The 22166-nt window shown below is 36.9% G+C and overlaps 1 protein-coding gene across 4 annotated transcripts; it reads right to left on the bottom strand.

The window, feature by feature from the left end:
- Positions 1-990: 990 nt before the first annotated feature.
- atl3 (atlastin 3) lies at positions 991-21070 on the bottom strand. Of its 4 annotated transcripts, none has more exons than NM_001440797.1 (14): positions 20982-21070; positions 18578-18805; positions 18304-18438; positions 14411-14515; positions 14265-14315; positions 10298-10354; positions 9812-9904; positions 9540-9678; positions 8958-9085; positions 8815-8871; positions 8652-8723; positions 6666-6857; positions 3921-4160; positions 991-2268 (listed from the first exon to the last, which is right to left on the bottom strand). In NM_001440797.1, exons 2-14 carry the CDS (start codon positions 18779-18781, stop codon positions 2200-2202), a joined length of 1542 nt encoding a protein of 513 aa, NP_001427726.1. In that variant the 5' UTR covers positions 18782-18805; positions 20982-21070; the 3' UTR covers positions 991-2199. The 4 variants fall into 4 exon arrangements, with proteins under 4 accessions (NP_001427726.1, NP_001006016.2, XP_087136541.1 ...); NM_001006016.2 differs by lacking the exon at positions 20982-21070 and adding an exon at positions 20103-20228; XM_087280415.1 differs by lacking the exon at positions 20982-21070 and adding an exon at positions 19817-20036 and having other exon boundaries at positions 995-2268.
- Between the last annotated feature and the right edge of the window lie 1096 nt (positions 21071-22166).

Below are 22166 nucleotides of genomic sequence, written 5' to 3'. Positions count from 1 at the left end.
GTGTTCAATAAATGGTCACAAATTTAAAACCCTCATTTTTAAAACATATTAAGCATGTAACCAAAAACGTTTATATGGGTTTAAATTATAGTCCAGTCATAAGTAATAACATGAGAAATCTACATTTCAACAATACATTTTAATACATTCAAACATTAAAAAAATATTGTATCAATTACCTGATTTTAAAATCACCATTGTCTATACATATATAACCTATAACACACACATATAATTTTCTATACATATGTAACCAAAAACGTTTAAACAGGCTTCATTTAAGAAAAATGTATTTTATTTTACTCCTTAAATACAAAACTATTTTAGCAGAAATGTTTTATTTATAGATTACATTTCGTTTTTACATCTGTGAAGTCCTAATGGTGGAGCTTTCTACCCAAAGCATGTGCTACGTCAGAAGGAAAGCGTTGTTAAAGTGCTACATTTTGCAAAGCAAACACACACATTTCGCCGATTGTAGTATTGGTTAGTGGCTCGCTGCTGTCTGAGCCTCAGCCTAACCCTTTGTGTTTGTCTCTGCCCCTTTTTAAGGTTCGCTTAACTCGCTTCCAAATAAGGAAGCAAATGGTGACAGTCGTGAACGCGCCTCAGCCAAAGCCGCGCACATCAGGCGGCTCGCGACTCGGATCGCCATATAAGGAAACAAGGACATTTCATTTCTATAGGAAAAGTTCTCTGTGCGCGCGCTAGAGGGAGCGGTGAACAGAAGAGACGGATGAAACTGCGAAGAGGAAGAACATCCTGCTCCCTAACGGCACAGCTTTAGCTACAATTTGACATTAACAAACGAAAGATGAATTAAAGGAAATCGTTTTTGTTCACGCAAATGAGAGGCTGTTTAAACATGAGGTTGTGTATACTTACGGTCGGTCCTCGCTGAAAAACGGATGTCGTTTTTAATTCAAATCAATGCTGACACCTGCTGTACAAACACTGACACTTATCTGTTTACAAACAAGACCCAAAAAGTGCATTGCATGCTTCTAGTTTTATTTTTGGGGGTATTTATCGATAAAGTGTGTGTGTAACAGTAAAAATGATATAAAGGGACATAAGACATCCCTACAATATCAGATTAGGCAGGCCCACTGAACTTGAAACTGAAAAGATCCAGAACATAAAGCTCCCAAAACTGAGTCTCTGGAGGAATGCAACGAATAACAACGCCACACAGACACAACATATTGTCTTTAAAATGCTTTCATAGGTCTGGACATTTTTCCGATATACACACACACGAATGAACAGGAATGTGATATGATAAATAAAATGGAAAGTAATAAGATGCAACAGTGCTCAGATCAATCCAACAATCAGGCATTAGCTAATATGATATACAAATATAAACCTGATCACAGAAAAGTGCACTAGCTGAGCTTTCTTCAGAACGTTAAATAGTTGAGATTGGCTTTTCTATCAATACTTTAAGTCCTACATAAAGAAAAGGTCAGGATGGTTTTGAACACTCAAACAGCATGCCGGCAGTTAAAATAGGGTGTACAGTAATAGGACCAGTCCAGCACACAAATCAATGTGCTGGAATAACATGTTTTTTTAGCACAAATTTGAAAGCCCAGTTTAGGGTATCAAGTTACTGACAGGACTTGTGATGGAACTCATACATGGATGGAAACAAGGAATGGATAGAAGGCCACAGTTTGGTACAGAGATCATAAAACAAAGCTCTCGCAATAGTGTAGCTACACTTTTAATACTAAACAGTGAATCAAGCTAAAGCCTTAAGTAATGGCAGTTCATGTGCAAAGGTATTCCTGGCTAAAAAGAACAAACAGATAACATGCCTACAAAGTGCAATCCTAAAGTTACACCACCCTGACCGGATACAGAGGACAAGTCTTTGGCTGTACTGGAATGAACAACTGTAAACTTAATGCAGCTCTGTGGAGAGTTTAGCCCTTGTGCTAAATCCTTAATCGTCCCTGAAGAACCAACTGCTGGTTTGTGAAATTTGGTCAAATACTCATATTTGTGTCGGTATTTAAAAATCTGCTGCAAGATATTGACAAAATCATTCACCCTGGATTAGAAGTGGAGATTTAAGTGCTATGTTTGGAGATATGCATTATTTGGTATCATTGTTGGTCACGTCTGTGCAGTTTGTACATCGTTTTTTTTTTTTTTTTTTTTTTGTCTGGCATCTTCAGTTTGACTGATAAGCTATCTGTTTTTCTTCTGCTGCGCAGCCACTTGACCCTGGTTTCTTGTCTTGTTTAACACATCTGTGGCCTGAGGGGGTAAAAAAAAAAATCAGAATTGACAATCCTTTAAGAGCTGTTCACACTAAAGCACAATAACTATAAAGATATAGTTCTAAAAATCAGTCAGTGTTAAAGAATAGCACAGTTCACACCACAATGACAAAGATAAAGAGAAATGATAATATTGGGGTCACTTTCAGAACGATTTTTCCCATTTGACAAACACTAACAGACAGTCAGAATTTGTAGAAAATTAAAGGGCTCATGCAATTTAAAGATACAGACAACACTATAAAGAGAAGCACACTGCTTGATATCAAGCCCTTTTTTAAAGTATTATTTAAAGAGGTGGTCCAGAGTGTATTTTTAAGGCTTGGTTGTGTTTATAAGATGCAAAGCAGTGTGCTCATGCTTCATTTGTAAAAAAAAAAAAAAAATAAAATAAAAAATAACATTATTTTTTTTTATATATATCTTACATTAATTATATACTAGTACTTAGCTCATGAAAACGACTGCCAGCACGCGCTGTGCCTATGCTGTGTAAATACTGTCAGTCAGAGTAGCTGCTAGCAGTCTCAGTTTGGGAATGAATCAAATATGAAAAGGACACCGCTAAACCTTACGCCTGCTCTCTAAAATAAAATCTGACAGGTGACTTTAAAATATATTCGGAATAAGCATGTGTAAGCAATATGAATCATTTACATATCTATTGGGATTTCTTTATTTTGATGTAGAACACATGAAAAGCTGCTGCATAGAGAGACCCTGCAGCGCTGATGAAGACTGTGGGTGTTTACAGGGGTTTGACAGATAAACATCCTTGTTTACATCAGTTGTTATGGAGTTGCTCCTTTGAGGAGTTTTTAGCCGAATCCAGCACTGAACTAGGAGAAATTCTGGAAGCAGTCTTTTGTCAAATGCTAGCTATATCTTTTTAATTATTGAATTAATATCTGGAACATAATTAAAATTAAACTTAAAATTAAAAATTAAACAAATACAGAAACAGAAGAAGCTCTGTGGAAATAGCAGCGTTTGGGCGGCATTTTAGCCTTCTCTGCTATAACATTACAGCGCCTCTGGCTACATCCCTTCACTGTGCAGGGTGAATGCGTGTAACCTGAAGCGTTTGTGATCTCACTAAGCCAGATGTATTTTTTTTGTAGTTCCCAAACTTTGTTTAACCTTAGCTAAGCTAACTCTGTAAAAGCCAATGTCTCACTTTGCATTGAACAGAGCGTAATGCATTCAGAGATGTTGTTTATGTTCACACAGCTACATTACACATCAGCTAAAGTTTAAAATATAATATTGTTGTGGACCACCCCTTTAAAAATAATGACTATCATGGAAACAGTTGGTTATATCATGGGAAATAATGCTAAAAATACTGCTGGAATCTAGTGCAAGTTGCAGCGTCTTTGTGTTGCCTTTGAAAATGCTGGAGAACTGACTATGATTGCTAAATTCATCGTTCGATTAGATTATGCATCACAAGCTCAACAGTATGTTCAGCTGCAGTAAAAGCACACTGAGGGCACATGCTGGTTACAAGGGATAATGCATCATCTAAAAATAAAAAGATTGTTATTATTCATCTGTGTGGATGCAAATATATTTATTGTTAGTGCTTAGTGTGAATGGGGCTTTAGTTATGGGGAAAAATGCATTTACCTGCTCCAGTATGACTCCAGTAGCCTGGTCTATGGCTGTGCCTACTTCTCTGTAGTGGCCAGAGTAACGGATGAAGGCCCAGGTCAGTATAGCGATCATGGCCAAACCCACTATACAGTCACATGCAAAGGAAACAGTTTCCAGGCCAATAAAGAACAAAATTCCTGACAGCACATACAGAAGGCAGACCAAGACGAACAGCACTGCAGGTGTCCGGAAAGCACTGAAAACATTCTTGGACTGAAAAGAAAGAAAGTGTACAGTCACACAAATATAATTACAGGGAAAAACTGTCACATTCTAGAAACAAAAACACATCTGCACATTTAAGACAATCAAATATTATGGTGTGTGAATGGAAGTGTGCTGGACTAGTAGTCTAAAGCAGGGGTGCCCAAACTTTTTCTTATGAAGGGCCAAAAACCAAACTTAAACGAGGCTAGAGGGCCAGAGGTAAATATATTTGCCATGGTTAATTTGCAAATTAATTTAATAATGTTTAAAAATGACTATACAGCGCAAAAGCCTAGGGGTTAGTGCACTTGCATATGGGGCAGTAGTGCTTCACGGCGTCCCGAGTTCGAATCCCGGGTCGTGGACATTTCCCGTCCCTACTCCCTCTCTCCCACTTCTTTACCTGTCTGAAACACTTTCCTATTCACTTAATAAAGGCAAAAAGGCCAAAAATAAATCTTAATTTTTTAAAAAAAAGAAAGACTATAAAACATTGCTTTATATTAACCAATGCATTATTTTTTTGACTTATTTATGTCTTTTGCATAGAGGACTATCCGTCAAATGACAGTATTTATATTAAAAAATCATTCATTAACAACATTTAATTGAAACATTTCATTTCAGTTTGCATAAAGTTTACGTCAAATTAGAAATGACGATCTTTGTTTCAAAGGGATTTACCCTAACCCTATCCATCAGTCTCACTCTCAGAAGAGAGGGTGGGCAAAATGAAAGGTTACAATGAGCCAGCTTTGGCCTGCGGGCCCTACTTTGGGCATCTCATCTAAAGTGTTTCGGTTCTATTTGTGTTGTTTCAGCACCTGGTATTAAGATGTGCCAATCAAAACACAAGAGGACAAAGCTAAACAGGGTTCCCACTTTAAACCAAATATCAAATTTCTTGACTAAAAGCTAAATTTCTAAGACATATAATGAATGAAAAAACTGGCTGCTGTTGTGCTTGTATTTTAATATTATAACATTAAAATGTGTTAAAATAGTAGCTATATTAAAATGGTTTTAGCTTGAATGTGTTTTCACATTATAAGCCACTAATAGAACAAGAGATAATTTACTTCAGATTTACTCAGGAAAAAAAAAGACCTGATGTACTGTTTGCGTGGCTGTGAAGTGCTCTCTCTTTTGTATTTGATAGCTCAATTGTAGTTTTACAAACTTCACATTTACCTGTCATTTACACATCTGTCATCTGACAATACTTATTACACCCAGTCTTTGAAGTATTATTTTAAAGATAAAGCTCTTAAAATGTATATTATCCAGGCATGTTAGCCTTAGCTAACAGGTACAGTCTGGTGAATTTATTTTACTTGAGTGACCCAAGTGTGAAAAGAATAAAATGGAGCTGAAATATGGCCCAACCATAATGATAGGTGACAAATGGCATGATATAAAATATGGTATAGAAAATAAGATTTTGATAAATGTAAATTACAGGTTTACCACAATTACAAATTGAGCTTGGCCATTTTCTAACACTTCCAGAGGTATTTGAAAACCTATTTGATCAGATTACTTTCATAAAGCAAACGTTTATGTTGAAATCCAGTTAAATTTGCTTTGCTTGATTTAAAGCAGTGCAACATGGTGTTTTCAATGAATAAACATTAGTGATTCACACAGAGCACTCCAGCAAAAAGTGATATAGATGGTGACAAAATAAACAGAAAAGGCCTTGACAAAGTCTAAACAGCGGTCACAAGATCCATTTGAATACATGTTAATATCAGGTGGAAAAGCTTTAGGGTGCACTTGCGTTTCGCAGTTCGCTTGACAAGTGTGTGTGCTCCAAATCGGGCCCAGGCACAGTTCAGTTAGCCTGCCTTGGCTCGGTTAAAAGAGAGGTCTGTCATTAGCAGTTCGCTTGGGCTTTGGTGGCGAGGTACACTTGTACTGTGAGTGCAAGCACACCTGAGCCTGAAGACGCCACTTTTAAGGAACTGTTTCATATGGATTTATTAATCATTCCAACTTTCTTAATTAACGCAAACTGTCGTAGCTTATTAAAGACGCAAACCCCTCACTGCATGACAGATGCACCTTCAGCGCTTCTCTTACTGCTAAACCGAACAGTTACATCGTTGACAAGGTAAGCATGCTCCGGCTCAGAAGGCAAAATGCAGTGTGAATGCAGGCCGTCAGGGAAGAGGGGAGCGCGGACAATCGCGCTTTGGCACGGTTCAAGACAACTGTGACTAGTGTTAGTATGTCCTTAGAGCCACTCATTCCACCAGAGGTATAAAATCTTTCAGTTGAAAATCCGACAAATGAATCAGTTGAACTTTGAACGAGCCTGGATGTCACCATAACTGATATTTTCTTTTGTTGCTGCAGCAATGATAAGTCACAAACAGAACACACTTGATTTAGTTGCACATTCATAAAACCAGCATGCATGAGCTGCTGTATGAACGGGACATTATGAGAGACTCACCTACAAATATGTTTGTCAAACACTGACCCTAAATCTTTTCACATTAGCATTACCTCATTGTGCTTGCTTAAGTTTTCCCACATCTCTTTCAGCTCTTTTTCCAACTGTTCCTGATAGCGGTGGCAGAAATGCTGTCCACCCATCTTTTTAGTGCTGGAGAAGAGGTGAAGGGCTTCCTGCAGGAAGAATCGGTGCTTCTCCTCCAGTGAGTTGGGGGCCACGTAAGGCAGATCTCCACCACACACCTAACAGTTAGGGGGAATTCATGAAAAATAAATACTCAATTATGTCTGGAATATTGTGTTTGGAAACAACATGCCAATGCAAATGTCAGTAGTTTGAACAATGCAAATTTGTGAGAATTATACAAGTGATATTATGAACTGCAACATTTTAACAGCCTCCAATTTATCAATCCTGGCATTTTGAATTTGTGGGAATTTGTGGGAATATATTATACTTCCACGAATATAATGTACATATGCAAACTATATTCCAAAGCAACTTGAGTAATATGTAATTATAATTAACATCACGTATACTGGCCTTCTACTCCTTTTTCTATTTTGAACACTGTAAAGCACAGGTGTCAAACTGGAGGGCCACGGCTCTCCACAGTTCTCTTCTGACCCTAATTAAAAGGTGAAGCTGTGGTCACACTGCACTTTTAGATTTCCTATAGACTTTTATTCATATGCATGCAAATGCGTCAGACAGGAAACGCAAGCTTATGTGATAAGTTTTGCAGTTCGCTGCGTTGAAAATATCAAGCTTGGTGAACTCTGACCTGCGAAATCACATCACATGGTTACATGAGACCAATCGAAGATCAAAACATGACCTCTCTGGACAGATTTAAAACATTGACCAATGGCTCGCTTTTTTTTTAATGTCTAATCATCTCGTTCAATCCCGCCCCTTTTAACAGTGCTGTACAACAGAATTGTGCTTTATGACGTGGTCACATTAGAGTTTGTGCATGAGAAATTTTTAATTCCTGTCCAGATAGGTCATGTTTTGACCTTCGATTGCTCTTATGTAGCCTTGTGATGCAATTTCCCAGCTCAGTTCACCAAGCTTGAATTTAGTAGCAAACTGCGAAACTTGTCGCACAAGCTTGCGTTTTAGGTCTGTCGCATTCGCATAAATATGAATGGAAGAAGTCTATGGGGCGAAAAGTGCAGTGTGACTGAGGCTTTAGTGTGTTGGAACTAAACTGTGCAGAGCTGTAGCCCTCCAGGAGTTTCCTCAGTAAATCCATGCTTTAAACAGAGTATATACAAGAATCAGAGAGTGAAATTCAATACTTTTTAAGATCTTTTTAAAGACTCTTTCCATAAATTTTAGAACCTTATAACCATTTTTCACCTGAAAACACTGGTGAGATTTTAACGTGCAGTATATTTACTAAATATCAATATAAGAAACTATTTCAAAACTAAAACATTATTCATATACTGAAGAGAAATCTATTAAATCTAGCTAATTCAGCAGGTTGGCGCCAATAGAACTGCAAAAATAATGGTGTTAACTTGGTTACTACAGTAAACAAAGCAGCAGGATGTCAAATCTAGCAGGATATCATTGATTTCATAAACTACTCAGCATCCTGATATGTGCAGATTTCATTCAGGCAAACTTAAGTATTGAACTGTACATTGCATAATCAATACTTATATACAATTTAATACCTTGCAAAATAGCATTTAATGCTTTTTAAGGTCCTAAAAAAAGACTTTTAAATACTTTAAGGGCCTTAAATTTCTCTACATTGATTTATCAACTTTTAATACTTTAAGACAACACTAACACCATGTTAAAGGATTAGTTGTAAAACTTTAATGCTAACAATTTCTGCGTTTCATTATATTTGGAGCTACCAGAAGCCTGTTTTACATTTAAATTGCAACTTGCAGTTTAATGAGACTTGTCACATAAAAAAAAAAAAACATTCAGCATCTGTATGCATTTTAGATAAAAACTGTACTTATCATACATCAACTGAGTGCTGCTAACCACACTCCAGAAAACATACAAACCTTCTCCATATTCTTGTAGTACTGGTCTTTAGCGGAGGCCACAGCTGCAAGGTTATTGGCCTCTGCTGTAGCCTGAATGAATTAAAACATCATACAATAACAAAACAAATTAGTGACAGCGCACAAATAAACAACAAATATCAATAAAACCATATAATGTTACCTCTAGCATTGATTTAGGGTGTGGCAGGCCCTCTCCCTGATATATCTTTATATATGCCTGACAAATTAGACAGAAATAATGAAATAATTAACAGAAACAGCTGAATAAAGACCAAGATGTTGATAAGCAAGGTATGCGCTTACCTTGAAGTACTCCAGCAGGCCCCTGCAGGTCACCTTATTCCCATTGATCTCTTTTACAGCCAGATCGTCTGTCTTCAGCAGGTTGGGAATGAGTTCACGCAACCCTTCCTTAAACTCAGGAGCCACATCTAAAAAACAATTCAAGATAGTGTGATTGTTAGATAAGAGTTAAAAAGCACAAAAACACAACACAACAAAATGGACAGAAAATGCAAAATATATAAATATAATAAGTAGAGCATTGGCGAATTAGAGAATGCAGATACACTTTAGCACTACATATTGGGTTCAGTAACAATTCCTTTTTTCTTAATAACACATTAAGGATGCATTAACCTGATCCAAAATGGCAATGTCATTTCTAATATTGTAAAATAGATACAATTTTATGTTCACCTAATAATATTTTGGTAACGCTTTAAAATAAGATTGTGTTAGTTAATGTAAAATAAAAATTAAAAATCAGATAATGTTAAAAGAGTCTATCTATTAAATTGTGCTAACACAATCAACGGCTTCTATCAAAGTACTTGTGCCCACCCCTAGGCAGAATGTGTAATAGGAGTAGTAAAACATGAATACCACACAGCTGTCCCGTGAAAGCAGGGCTTGTAGCCACCTTCAGGCCAGGGTGTGGTAAGAGAAAACAGGAAATTGAGGTGAAACAGGAGTGAATGTGCTCTCTCACTGTCTGAAGCTCCTCATGCTGAGACTGCTTCACCTGAACACAAAAGAGAAAGAGAAAGAGAGAGAGAGAGAGAGAGAGAGAGAGAGAGAGAGAGAGAGAGAGATCACTCTAGACAAATGCAAACATTTGTACATAAAGATTATACAAATCACTCTTAGTCACATACTTGCAGACGTTTGTCCAAGAAACTGCTTCCCCCCTTGAACCCATATTTGTACTCATAAGGGAAACTCCAGTCTCTGACCAAGAACATAAGCGACTGTGGGCAAGAAAAAGTGCTGACAATAAGGAAACACATTTTGAAAGCATAAACATTTACTTCAGACACGCAAAATTAGTCTGGATGCCCTCTGAAATTCAGTTTAACAGTTCATTCTATAGTGAGCATTTAGACAGCGTGGTTTGTTTTAAAATATAGTGAGATGAATATATATAAATGCAGTAATCTTACTATATAACATTGAAACCAAACCACTACTGATCTTTTTTTAGGGCCTGAGGTAATCTTTCTTATGAACTTGAATGAATGGCAAATACTTATACCACACATTTGAAAAACAAATACACTAAAGGCACGTGTCACTACTGGTGCGCACAGACCAAGTTAAACAGAGACAACTACAGTGTCAATATCAGCAAGGCATGTTCATACCTGAAAAGGCTTTAGAAAGAATTCATCCATTGCAAGTCGGCCATACTCTGTAAACAGCTGCACACACAAATGTCACACAAACAAATTACAAAAAACATCAAAACATAAACAAAGAAAATGCTTTAAAATTAGCAGCATCAAAGTCAAAGTTGATTAATAAATACTAGACAATAAATATGACCTTTAAGCCAATAATTTCTGTGAGAAAAAAAATTGAAGAACAATCTCAAGATCAAGTTAGGTCAATGCTGATATCCTTCAAATGAAATCAAAAAGATAATTTAGCACAAAATTAGGCCAATACAAAGTCTGTTTTCAGTGTCTGAAACTGCTTGCAGAAGCAAACCTTCAGGAAAAGGAAATGCTTCTAAACTACCTTTAGTTTGTGGTGATTGCGTAATAATAGATAGAGCTGACTCTGGAACATTGCCCTCTTTAACTTGGAAATTTGAATTAAAAACAACAATGACAGTGTTTTTTGTCAATTACTATACAGAGATTTGCTTTAAAGCAATAATACAGCTATATTGCAATAATGCTTTTATTAATAATAATGTTTTTCCTGGGATTCTCCCATATTTCACAATTCTTTCTAGCTATCATCCTGTAAAGATATTTTTCATATCTTTAGTCTTTCTATGAAGGGTGGCAATAAACATTAAACAGCCTATTCTCCCTATACACGACCCAAACCGCCAAACCACTAGGGGACGCCCCTTGCTCCTAAAAGTAAATATGTTCTGTGCTTTCACTTTATTTAGGCATGAAAACACTTTGAAATTAAAATAAAAACAGCGGGATTCCCTTTCTTTCCATTATAGGCGCCATTGCCCCTCCTATGCAATCCTGAAAACAGTCAGCTTATGTAGCGTGACTGTCAGACACGCTCTATAGTGATAAATAGTAGTAGAAGTAATAATAATAATAATAATAATAATAATAAAAACACGCTTTAAATATATAGATCTTGGTGGGTTTTCTTTTAAGCACAACAAGTTTTGTATAAAATGAGCATAAAAAGTTAGTAAAGCAATCGAATGCTTTCCTTTTAGATCTGTGCATTTTTAAAGTGACACGTCTGTTATTTAAAGGTCACCTATGGTGAAAAATCTACTTTTCAAGCTGTTTTAGACAGAAATATGTGTAGGTATAGTGTATAGATCGTCATACTGGGGTGATATAAACACAGAGGGCTCTATTTTTACAGTCCATGCGCATAGCGCAAAACACAGGGGGCAAACGCTTTCAGGGCTTGTCAGAACACGTTTTTGCTAATTTAAGGACGGGAAAACCTGCTTTGCGCCGTGGCGCATGGTCTAAAAGGGTTAAGTTTATTTTCTTAATGAGTTATAGGTGTGTTTTGAGAATAAACCAATTAGAGTCTCATCTCCCATTCCCTTTAAGAGCCAGCTGAGTCGCACCAAGAGCACATTCGCTATTTACAGGATGCAAAGTAAGTCTAAGTGGAAAAAATTAGCATTTCACTAGCAAACAGTTAACAGTTTTTTTAACAGAAAACTGTTAAACAGAGCATTTACTGCGTGAGAATGAGAGATAATGGAACTACTTTCACATTCGCTCTTGGATAGGGAAACCTTTACGCACAGACATTAATTAGTCTATAAATAAATAATTTTGTTTGTTAAGCGCAAATATTCGTTTCAAAACTATTTCTAAATTCAGTTCTAATTTCCAGCAAACAAATAAAAAAATAATAATAACAAAATGAGCTCAAAAACCAAAAAAATGCTGTGCCCCATATGGTCTAAAACCTGACAGGTGGGCAAATCTAAGCTTGTTTTTAATAAAACAAATATAAATATGGATATAATAAATAATACTGCTAATAATAATAATAACAACATTATACAAAAGCAAATTGTTATGAATGAACTGAAAAAGCCTCCAGAGATGAAGACATAAAAGCAGTGATTTTTCATATTTATGTAGGCTAGAAAATAATATGTTTTGTAATATTTTAATCCTTTATATTTATATTCTATATCTATTCTTATTATATCCTGTATATATATATATCCTTAATATTTAAATTTTTCCATATGTAAAGATATTTGCTCTCGTGCGTATTAAGCAGTGTGTAAGCGACTTTAGACCGGGTTAGTTTTGGTCTAATGAAAAATCTATTTTAGTTTCTCAAAATAGCAACGCACCAGCCTCAGAACGCCTCCTTTTTAGACCAGAAAATAAATGAGCGCTAATGCATTTGCTATTTAAACTGCATAGCACAACGCCTCAAAACGACTCTTGCGCCAAGCTGAAACTACCAAAAGACTATTACGCCGCGCCTTGCGCCACACTGCGCTGGGTGTATAATAGGGCCCAGAGTCCTTTTTTTTTTTTCAATTTAACAACATAAAAACAGTGGACCAATTGGATTGGTTTTCAGACCGACCGCAACTTGATGTAGGAGTGCGATCCCCCCGCCCACCGAATTGATTGACAGCTTCGTGTATTAACATGTTCCGGTAGTCACTTGTAAAATCATATTAACAAGAGAAGATAAACGCAAAGCAACCGGGAATAAGAGGTCTGTTCAGTTCGCTAGGATCATCAATCATCATCAAATGTAATCAAGAAGAGGGAGTTTCACAAGTTTAAAATGTTTTAAAACAGTGCATGTATAATGAATTACAGCAATTTACTTCAGCTTTACTTCAGCACAGCTGCGTGTCAGAACAATTATAAAGGAAGGCGCTTCAAACCCGGTTTGTAGACGTTAAATCAGGATTATTTTGCACATTATCATAACAGATATCCATCCAGCAGTGTAGATTAACCTGAATCCTGTCACATTTGCATGCAAAAAGAGTGCAAAGCTAAACGCGCGCTGTCTGTATGTATGTGCGTATCAGGTTCGTGCTGGGTATGTGTGTGTGTGTGTGTGTGTGTGTCTGTGTGTGTGTGAACTTTGTAACGACATTGTGTGTGACTCATCGTTGTAACTTAACACAGCAAATGCATCAAATACTCATTGGTAAAGTTCTTACTGTAGTATATCTCCCAAAACGTTGCGTGAGATCTGCTTCCTTTATGTCTGTTTGTTGTCTGACGCAGCCGTGTTAGGAGATAAAGGCACGTAGAAACGGTGGGCGGGGAGGACTAGCCTTAAAGGCACAGTACAGCAAAACCGCCACCCAATGTTAAAATGTATAAAAGAGAAACTTATAAAAGGTATAATAAAAGATCTGATTTGTGTTTTAAGCTGAAACTTTACAAACACATTCTGGAGACACAAAATACTTATATTAAATGTGAAAAATTGGTAACGTAGGTGCTATTTAGTTTAATCTAATGAAAATCTAAATGAGAGATTAATTCGCTACTCTTTAATCAAAATGTTTAAATTATACAGTGAAGAAAAGGTTAATGAGATTTGATAACTTGATTCAATTTCTTTATAATAGTTATTAATTTTAACAGGCTAAACTGTTTGCTAATTTATTTGCAGCTTTTCTAATGTATACTATTTATTCTATCCTTTGTAAGTAATAATAATAATAAAAAACACATTACTGACCGTTTCAACTGTTTATTTACAATGAAACAGCTTCAACATCTTTAGTAATTTAGGGAATGTCTTAAGTTTTTTTTTTCTGACGGGGGAGGGGGGGAACCCTTATTTTCACATCACAATGTTGACAGGTATGATTTTTAATGTCATTCGAAAATAAACCTGGCATAACTACTTTACTGCAGTGCTGAATCTTAGAGCTTATGTAAAACATCTACATTGCTATTTCAGATGACATCTTAAATGCTGTCATTTACATTTTTTTATTGTTATCAAAAAGCGAAACCTGCAGCAAATATTCATTTAAAGATCACAGGATGTTGGCTAAAAATATAATGCTGCTCTGGTATTTTAAATGTAGAAAAATAAATAAATAAATAATTATATATGGGCTTCAAGATAGGTGTATTCCTGAGTAGATTTGAACTGACTAACCTGAAGTTGCTGTAGATCATCTTCCTGAATATTCTGTGACAGGTTATAAATCTAAAAAAAAAAAAGAAGCCATTATAATTCTGACACATTTCCAGTCTTTTTCTGTATTCATTTATAACAGGATTTTAGAGGAGCGTTGTGGAAACCTGGACAGAACTGGTCATGGTGCTGAGGGCAAAGATAGTGGCACAATCTTTCACCGTGGACTGAGAATCAAACGCTCCTTGCGTGTCCATTAAAAGCACTGCAACCTAGAAAAAAGAAGAACAAAATGCTCTGCTTTAGTGCAGTTCTCAAATCACAAGAGAGAAAGTGACTGGAAGTGATGTAAAACATAGAGAATCATTCCTGAAACACGTTAAGCCAGAATCACAGATTGCAAACTACAGAGAGGAAATGACAGAATTTCCTAAGAAACCTGAAACTATGAATCTGAAATCAGGACTTGCACAAGTGCAGATTGCTTACACGACAAGCACTACCAGATAAGATATCAGACAGTAAAAAGCTCATAATGCAACATTCATGGTAAATTTCTAGGGAAGTGAAGCTGACTTCTACTCCTTTAGTTCCTCATTCAAAATTCAATTCTTCAATTACACCATAGATCTCAAACACACATGACCTCTAGTGTCAGGACTTTCACTTAATGATTTACAGCAGAGGTTCCCAAATCTTTCAGCTTGCAACCCCCAAAATAATAATTCCAGTGACTCACGGCACCTAATATGCTCGCAGGTAGTTATAAACATACAAACATTGCACACACACCAACAGGCACTACAGCATATAAACAAGCTTACTGACAACCCAAGAAAAGTGCAACAGTCTAACAACTATATATATTTTTATAGTCATTATTCATGCCTAATTTAATATTAACCTCACTTAATGAGAATGATGTGAAGCGCTGTGAGATTTGGAGAAAATATATAATTAAGATGTTTTTCACAGATTTTACAATTTGATTTTTTAGTCAAGCTTCAGCTCAATAATCTGTAAGCCAAGGCAACAATTCTGCGAAAAAAAATTGTCTTAAAAAAAGAGTCACAGCCATATCACCCTGCAGCCCAAGACCGGTTACTCACTGAAGCTGAGCAGGGCTGAGCCTGGTCAGTACCTGGATGGAAGACCACATGGGAAAACTAGGTTGCTGTTGGAAGTGGTGTTAGAAAGGCCAGCAGGAGGCGCTCAACCTGTTGTCTGTGTAAATCCTAATGACCCAGTAAAAGTGAAGGGGACACTATACTGTCAGTTGGCGCCGTCTTTCGGATGAGACGTAAAACCGAGGTCCTGACTCTCTGTGGTCAATTAAAATCCCATGGCACTTCTCGTAAAAGAGTAGGGGTGTAACCCCCGTTTCCTGGCCAAAGTCCCTCAATCGCCATTGCGATCATGGCCTCCCAATCATCTCCATCCATCGAATTGGCTCTATCGCTGTCTCGCCACTTCACCAATAGCTGGTGTGTGGTGAGCGCACTGGCGCCGTTGTCCTGTGGCTGCCGTCGCATCATCCAAGTGGATGCTGCACACTAGTGGTGATGTGGACCACCCCCCCTCCCCCTCTCATGATTGTGAAGCGCTTTGGGTGTATGGCCATACACAATAAATGCGCTATATAAATACACATTACATTCTCTTACAAATGACCGTTTTTTTTTTGTTTAACGTCTGTGACTTTAAAACCAAAATATTCCCATAATACAAATTTTTTTAAATGACTAAACTCCCATATTACTGTTTTTCTTTGATATATAATTAGTCTATTAATGCTTCTGAAGCTGAAGATTTCATATTCCCACTTGTCTGCACATTCCTTTTTCTTTTTATTATGGCCATTTTGCAATTCTGATTGGGAGATCAAAAGTGTGCTCACTCAATTGGCTAGTAATACTGTCGTACACAGACAGCAGTCACACATTTTACTCTGGGTAGTGGAAATTAAATTATACATATATTTCATATCGCAGCCTCTTGCGATTAGCCAATCGCAACGTTTCAAATTGCAATTCGATTTCGATTAATCGCACAGCCCTAATATTGAGCACAATGTTTACAGCATAATTGATTTTAGAGACAGCCACTTGGAAATCGTCCTCTATGTTCAGTTGTGGCTCACATGTTTTTATTGTACGCGAGTGCTGTGAAGGTGTCAAAGTTTAACATTGTGCCGTAAAATAAATCTACTGCAACTAACAATATTGCTGTGTCATTAATCTAGCATATTAACTCCAGGGGTTGCAATCCAATGAAAAAAAGAATTGAAAGGCTGATGGCTTTTTATTTGCATGTTGTTATTTTATGTAACTATTAAATACTATTTTTATTTCTGTGGGTTATGGATAAAATACAATAATTCTAATAGTTTATTAACATTTATGATATTTTTTTAAATCACCAATTACCCATTGGTGTGGTTTGTTAGCAAAGCTCTGATTACCATATTAATATTTTGGTCTCTTCATTAAGATAAGAACAGGAACTACTTCTTTGGGAAGAGAGCTTTGAAGTATGCCAAGCACTTCCCCAAGACCACATTTAGATTTTTAGCCTCTTTTTTCAGTACTGTACAGAATATAATCAAAGTACTAAATGACAGATTTCGTAAAACTTAAACCAAAAACTATACAATACACAAGGCATGTCTCTCATATAGTTTTGAAAGGGGAAAAGTGTAAATGGGAAATTAGTGAATGAAGCCCCGCCTACTAGTACAGGAGCCAATCATCAATCGATATAGACTAATGTTTCTCCAGGGGAAAAGCTCAGACCAGACGTGTGCTTTATACAACAGTTTGGTGGTCAACGAACACACTGGAAGTGAACACTGTGAGCGAATATTTGCCTCACAGACATAAGAAATAACCGAGTGCCCTACGGAAATAACAAACAAAAGTTTTTTGGTTTTGTAATCTGTATAAATGGAACATGAGGTACAGTCCGTCCTGTCAAATGCACATCCCATGATAGCAACTACTCAAAAGCCCCCCAAACTTGTAAACAAAAGAATCGCTGTCATTCCTGGAGGGGATTCGCAATCAAGTTGTGAATTACTTCAGAAGACCAGCACTATCAGACAAAGCATTATCCAGAGGATGATAATGTGTAAAACGGCCATAAACATAGTTAGTGTCATGATCTTGTTTCTTTCAAGTGAGCAAGCGCATTAGCTTTGGCAACCAGAAAATATTTTGTTTGATTCAGCTGTTTAGAAATGAAACTTATGAGATGTTGTTGTTTAATTTTATTGGTGATTCCAAATATTTTATGTTATCCTAAGCTTGGCAAACAGTTTTGGAAAATTTCCCCATTCAGACAGAATGCCTGAGGATACTGCCCAAGAGGCGTTTCAAAGATGGCCACTGAGTGAAATGACTTGCATAAACATAAAAAAACATATAATTTGCCATAGGACCATTTAATTCACATCAGATGGTGTCTGTTTATTTGTACACGACAGCATAATGACACATCAAGATATATATTAAAGCATGTAAACATCAGACTTTATATCACTTCCTTAAAAATTCTACAGCAGAGTCTAACTGTGCATCTTGATGCAATCAAATTTCATGCGTCACTTTAAATTTAAAAGATTTAAATTTAAGTCATTTACTTGCTCTCCACTTGTTTTAAACCTGTTTGAGTTTCTTCTGTTGAACACTAAAGGAAGATATAATGAAGAACTGGTTTCCACCAATATTTTTTGTTCCTACTGTAATAGTCGATGGTTGTTTTCAAAAATCTTTCAGACTATCTTGTTTTGTTTTCAACAAAAGAAAGATATTCATTAAAGTGTATATCCACTTGCAATGTGAGCAATAATTTATACACAATGTGAGCAATTATAGAGGAAATATTTTGGGGTGAACTATCCCTTTTAAGACTTCTTGTTCGGAACACCTTCCGTACTATATGTACAGTTCAGAGTGGAGTAAAAGCTGAAAAATACTTAACATTTCTGGCAGTAAAACCTTTAACCCAATTATGAGTAAGAGCACGTGATTTATTAAGCTGCCTTCTGGTGGGTGTTTGTTACCTCACTTCCATCCTTCTTTCGCACAACAAAAACTTCACTCCATAGCTGGATGCCAGTGGTCTCTGGTTCTGATCCTCCTCTCCAGGAGAAACCGGTCAGCGGATCATTGTCCTGCCCAAGCCAGTCCTGACCAGGCTGATGGACACAAAAAAAAAGGCCAGGTTGATAAATTTAATCTGACATCCTGAAATATAGGATTTGTACACATTTCTCTTTTTATTAAAGCATGTGTTGCAATGATCTGAACATTGAATGCATTGTTTTTCCTTCTGACCTTCCTATACATGTATCGGAGCAAGAAGTCCAAAAGGAAGCTTTTTCCCTTTCGGAAAGCACCAGCGACAGACACCACCACCACATGCTTATCTCGAACTTCAGGCACCAAGAGAATCCGACTGAGCGCTTCTGTGTCCAGGTCAAAGGAGTGCTTCTCCTTGTTGACTGTCACAATCTGAACTGGCCCAGGTTCACTCCTCATCCTCTGTCCGATGTCACACGCTTACTGTGGGCGACAATAAAAATGTTTCAGCAATTAAATAAGCTTACACATTCATATTCCAATGCACGTCACAATTAGTTTTGACCTTTAGAGTTAAACTGTTAATATCAGCTTGGAAAATTCAAAGAGAGCATGTTAAATCGCATTTCTCTAAGGCATTATTGAGACAGTGCTGGCCCTGTTGGCAAGCGAGGCAGGGTTTGTTGGGAAACTGAGATGAGGCAAGCCAGCTGAAAGGTTCAAGCGTGCTTTTCTCCACTTAGAGAATCCCAAGCTTGAATGTGATTCATTGTTTCAATCAGTTTTACTGGGCTAGTGAGTTAGAATCTGCCTTTAAAAAAACAGACTCATTCGTACACAGCTATTAAGAGCTGAATATGAATCAGCACACCCTGAGGAATAAAATACACAGGTGGAAACAAGTTGCATAGCTGAAAAAACTGCCAAAAATGTAAGTAATTTCTGGCTGTCTCCCAATAGAGTATGCAATAATTATAAGTTTCTTGTAGTACTGCATTGTTTCATCGAGGTAAGGTTGGTTTTATATTCCGACATTCAGACTTTCTCCTTAATTATTCAAGTATTCTTTCTTTGCCAATTCAAAATGGGTAAATCATATTAGCAACAAATTAATATCAAAGTACAACATTGTTCACAGTGATTAAAACAGTGCTAATGTTGTTTAAAGTCATACTTAGATGTGTTTTCAGACAGAATATTGAAAGTAACGTGGTAAACAAAATAGGGCGCGTCACAAGTTGTCACCTAATAAATGTGCAAAAATAAAACCAACTTTACCTCAATCTTTCCTTCCACGTGACGTTAGTAATAACTAGAATAGTGGCAGTTGCCACTTAACAACCTTCTGTCAAATATATTAAAGATAAACAAGCACTTGATAAGCTTCTAGTGCTGCTTTACACATCTTTCGGGGTCTCATCAAATGAGTAAACATTCATGAGTAAATCTGAAACGTGCGGGAACCTCCTCTCCTTGTTCAACAAACTGGCTTACTTCCAGATCCTTCATGTAATATTTTCCGTAATATGAACCACAAGTTGTGTATTTTAAGAGTTTTTAAACGATTAATGTCTACGATGAAAATATAAACTCAAACATGCTGATGTTAAACTAGCTAACGTTAATTTACTGCCGCCTCGCCCCATACGTGGAGGAGTTTCAATCAAAACGACAACATATTTGAGAAAAGGACGAGACCATCAAAGTAAACCGTGTTAAAAAGTGGTTTGAGCTCTCTTATATATCTTTAAAATCAGCCAATTAACCCTAATTCCAGTACCTTATCCTTCGCTTGACACTCCAAAACTTCCACGGGTCCTGTTTCAGATTATGAACGTTTCAGTTTTAATAAACACAACTTTATCCGTCAAAGACCGTCCCACCGCGGGTGTTGCTGGGAAATGTCGTTTCTTAAGATATCAAATTTGCGCACATTCCAACTGACAACAGGTCACAAAAGAACTACAACATCCAGGAAAACCCAGCGTAAACTCGCTAAACAAGTGAGGTTTGTTTTCAAGGTCCAATCAGAGGAGTACTTTTCTAAACGTGTAAAACTATTATTTAACCCTCACTTTTGAAGAAAATTAAAATATCGCCTCAATAAAAACATTAATTATATGGAAATTTAGATTTTCTCAATATGCCCCTGCCCTTAGATCATGCCAATGGCTCATGCCTATTGCCTAATCATGTCAAATGTAAATGGTGCATGCAATTCTTAACTTTGTATGTGTATGTATATATTTAATACGCATTCTATTTTAATCTTTAAGAGAACAACATCCATAACTTTGCAGAACATTCAGGGAGTGTCTAAGGTTTTCCACAATGAGTCATACTTGTATGGCAGCCTTCTTTTTGTGTATCCAAAGCAGAAAACCAGCCATGAAAACATGTCTCCCTCTCTCATTCTCTACTGCAGCTGCCGCATGCACAGATTAACCTCAATATTTATGTCAAAACACATGCTCATGATTAACCATATCTTCCGTCATATTTTAGTTGTACTGATACAGTCTTGTTCTGCACACCAAAGCAATTAAATTGTTAGTTTTACCCATTTAAAACAATTTCTTTTGTTGCCATTCATAAAGACATTTGGCAGATGCTTAATTTAAATAAAACAATCCAAGCACAGTATTATTATTGTACATACCTGCAAGGTGCATTGAAAATACACGCAGCCTCTCAGGTTGACTAACAAGTACTACATACTTGTGCTTATTAATAATGGGGTTAAGGTTTGGGTGGAGTTGTGGTATGGTCTGCCTTTAAAGACTGCACACCCTGATAGGCTAACAAGATGCTTAGAAAAACTGGGGGGGAAAAGTCTTGATCTCAAGGATGGAATTTATTAAACGTGTGGCCAGAACATTATTATTATTATTTTTTCAGAAGCTGCTTCTAAAGTGAGCTGCATGCAATGCTTTTAATGTACACACCTAACCCTGCCCCAAACTCTACCCCTCACAGTGATGTCACTTGAGTGCATTGTGTCTGAGATTGCATGTCTGAGACTGTATGTCTTAGCTTGCATAGGCAAGTCTGCAGTCAGATATTATTATCTGAGGAGGCATTAGTATGCTCAGATTATTTAATGCTTTTAAGAAATGGCATGAATGTAAACAAATGAAAATAGTTTAAATAGTTATCTAAACATGAAACTAAGTAAAGTTTCACAAACTAATTTCGAGGGGAGCACGTGATATGATTGACCACAGCTGGTCCCTATCAGTAATCATTAGATATTAGATATAGAATCAGATTATTCCAAATTAGCATAAATATCCAGCCTAACTTTACTCCCTATCTTAGTTTTGGAAGACCTCCCCATCCACCCCTTCTCAATTCTAGGATCCGGCAACATGGCAGTTCAGTTGTTAGCACTGCTGCCTCACAACAAGAAGGTCACTGGTTCAAGTCCTAGCTGGACCAGTTGGCATTTCTGTGTGGAGTTTGCATGTGTGTCCCCGTGTTTGTGGGGGTTTCCCCTGGGGTACTCTGGTTTCCTCCCACAGTCTAAAGACATGTGACACAAGTTAATTAAATAATAGTAATGGTCAAAGCGCTTAATACTGAGCTTCTCAAAGTGAGCATGCACAGGTGTGGTTGGTGGTCTATTCTTATAAAGCCATCTTTGTTAATCAAGGAATAGGCCAAACGAATGGGGGGAGCTCTCGAGAATTATCTTGTATCCCTCTAAATGCTCATTGATCAGGCGGAAGCCTTGGGCTCATCTATCTCCAAGCTCAGGGTTCTCTCCCAGGAAAGCGTGCCAAAACTGCTAAATCGTCAAACATTATCTAAGAGTGAACTCTTGAAGTTGGTGGGTCATTCCGCT

The sequence above is a fragment of the Danio rerio genome, chromosome 14 (assembly GCF_052040795.2).
Source record: "Danio rerio strain M-AB ecotype USA chromosome 14, GRCz13ab, whole genome shotgun sequence".
Classification (NCBI taxonomy): Eukaryota; Metazoa; Chordata; class Actinopteri; order Cypriniformes; family Danionidae; genus Danio; species Danio rerio.
Note: the sequence above shows the minus strand (reverse complement) of the source record. Positions and strands in the feature narration are given on the sequence as shown.

Bases quoted from the DNA above. Each gene is read 5' to 3' on its own strand.
- atl3 (NM_001440797.1), bottom strand. From the start codon at position 18,781: ATGAGGAGTGAACCTGGGCCAGTTCAGATTGTGACAGTCAACAAGGAG. The intron at 9,679-9,811 runs GTATGTGACTAA...TTTTGTGTTCAG, and splicing joins TCTTGGACAAACGTCTGCAA to GTGAAGCAGTCTCAGCATGA. The intron at 2,269-3,920 runs GTAAATGCATTT...TTACCCCCTCAG, and splicing joins CTGGAGTCATACTGGAGCAG to GCCACAGATGTGTTAAACAA.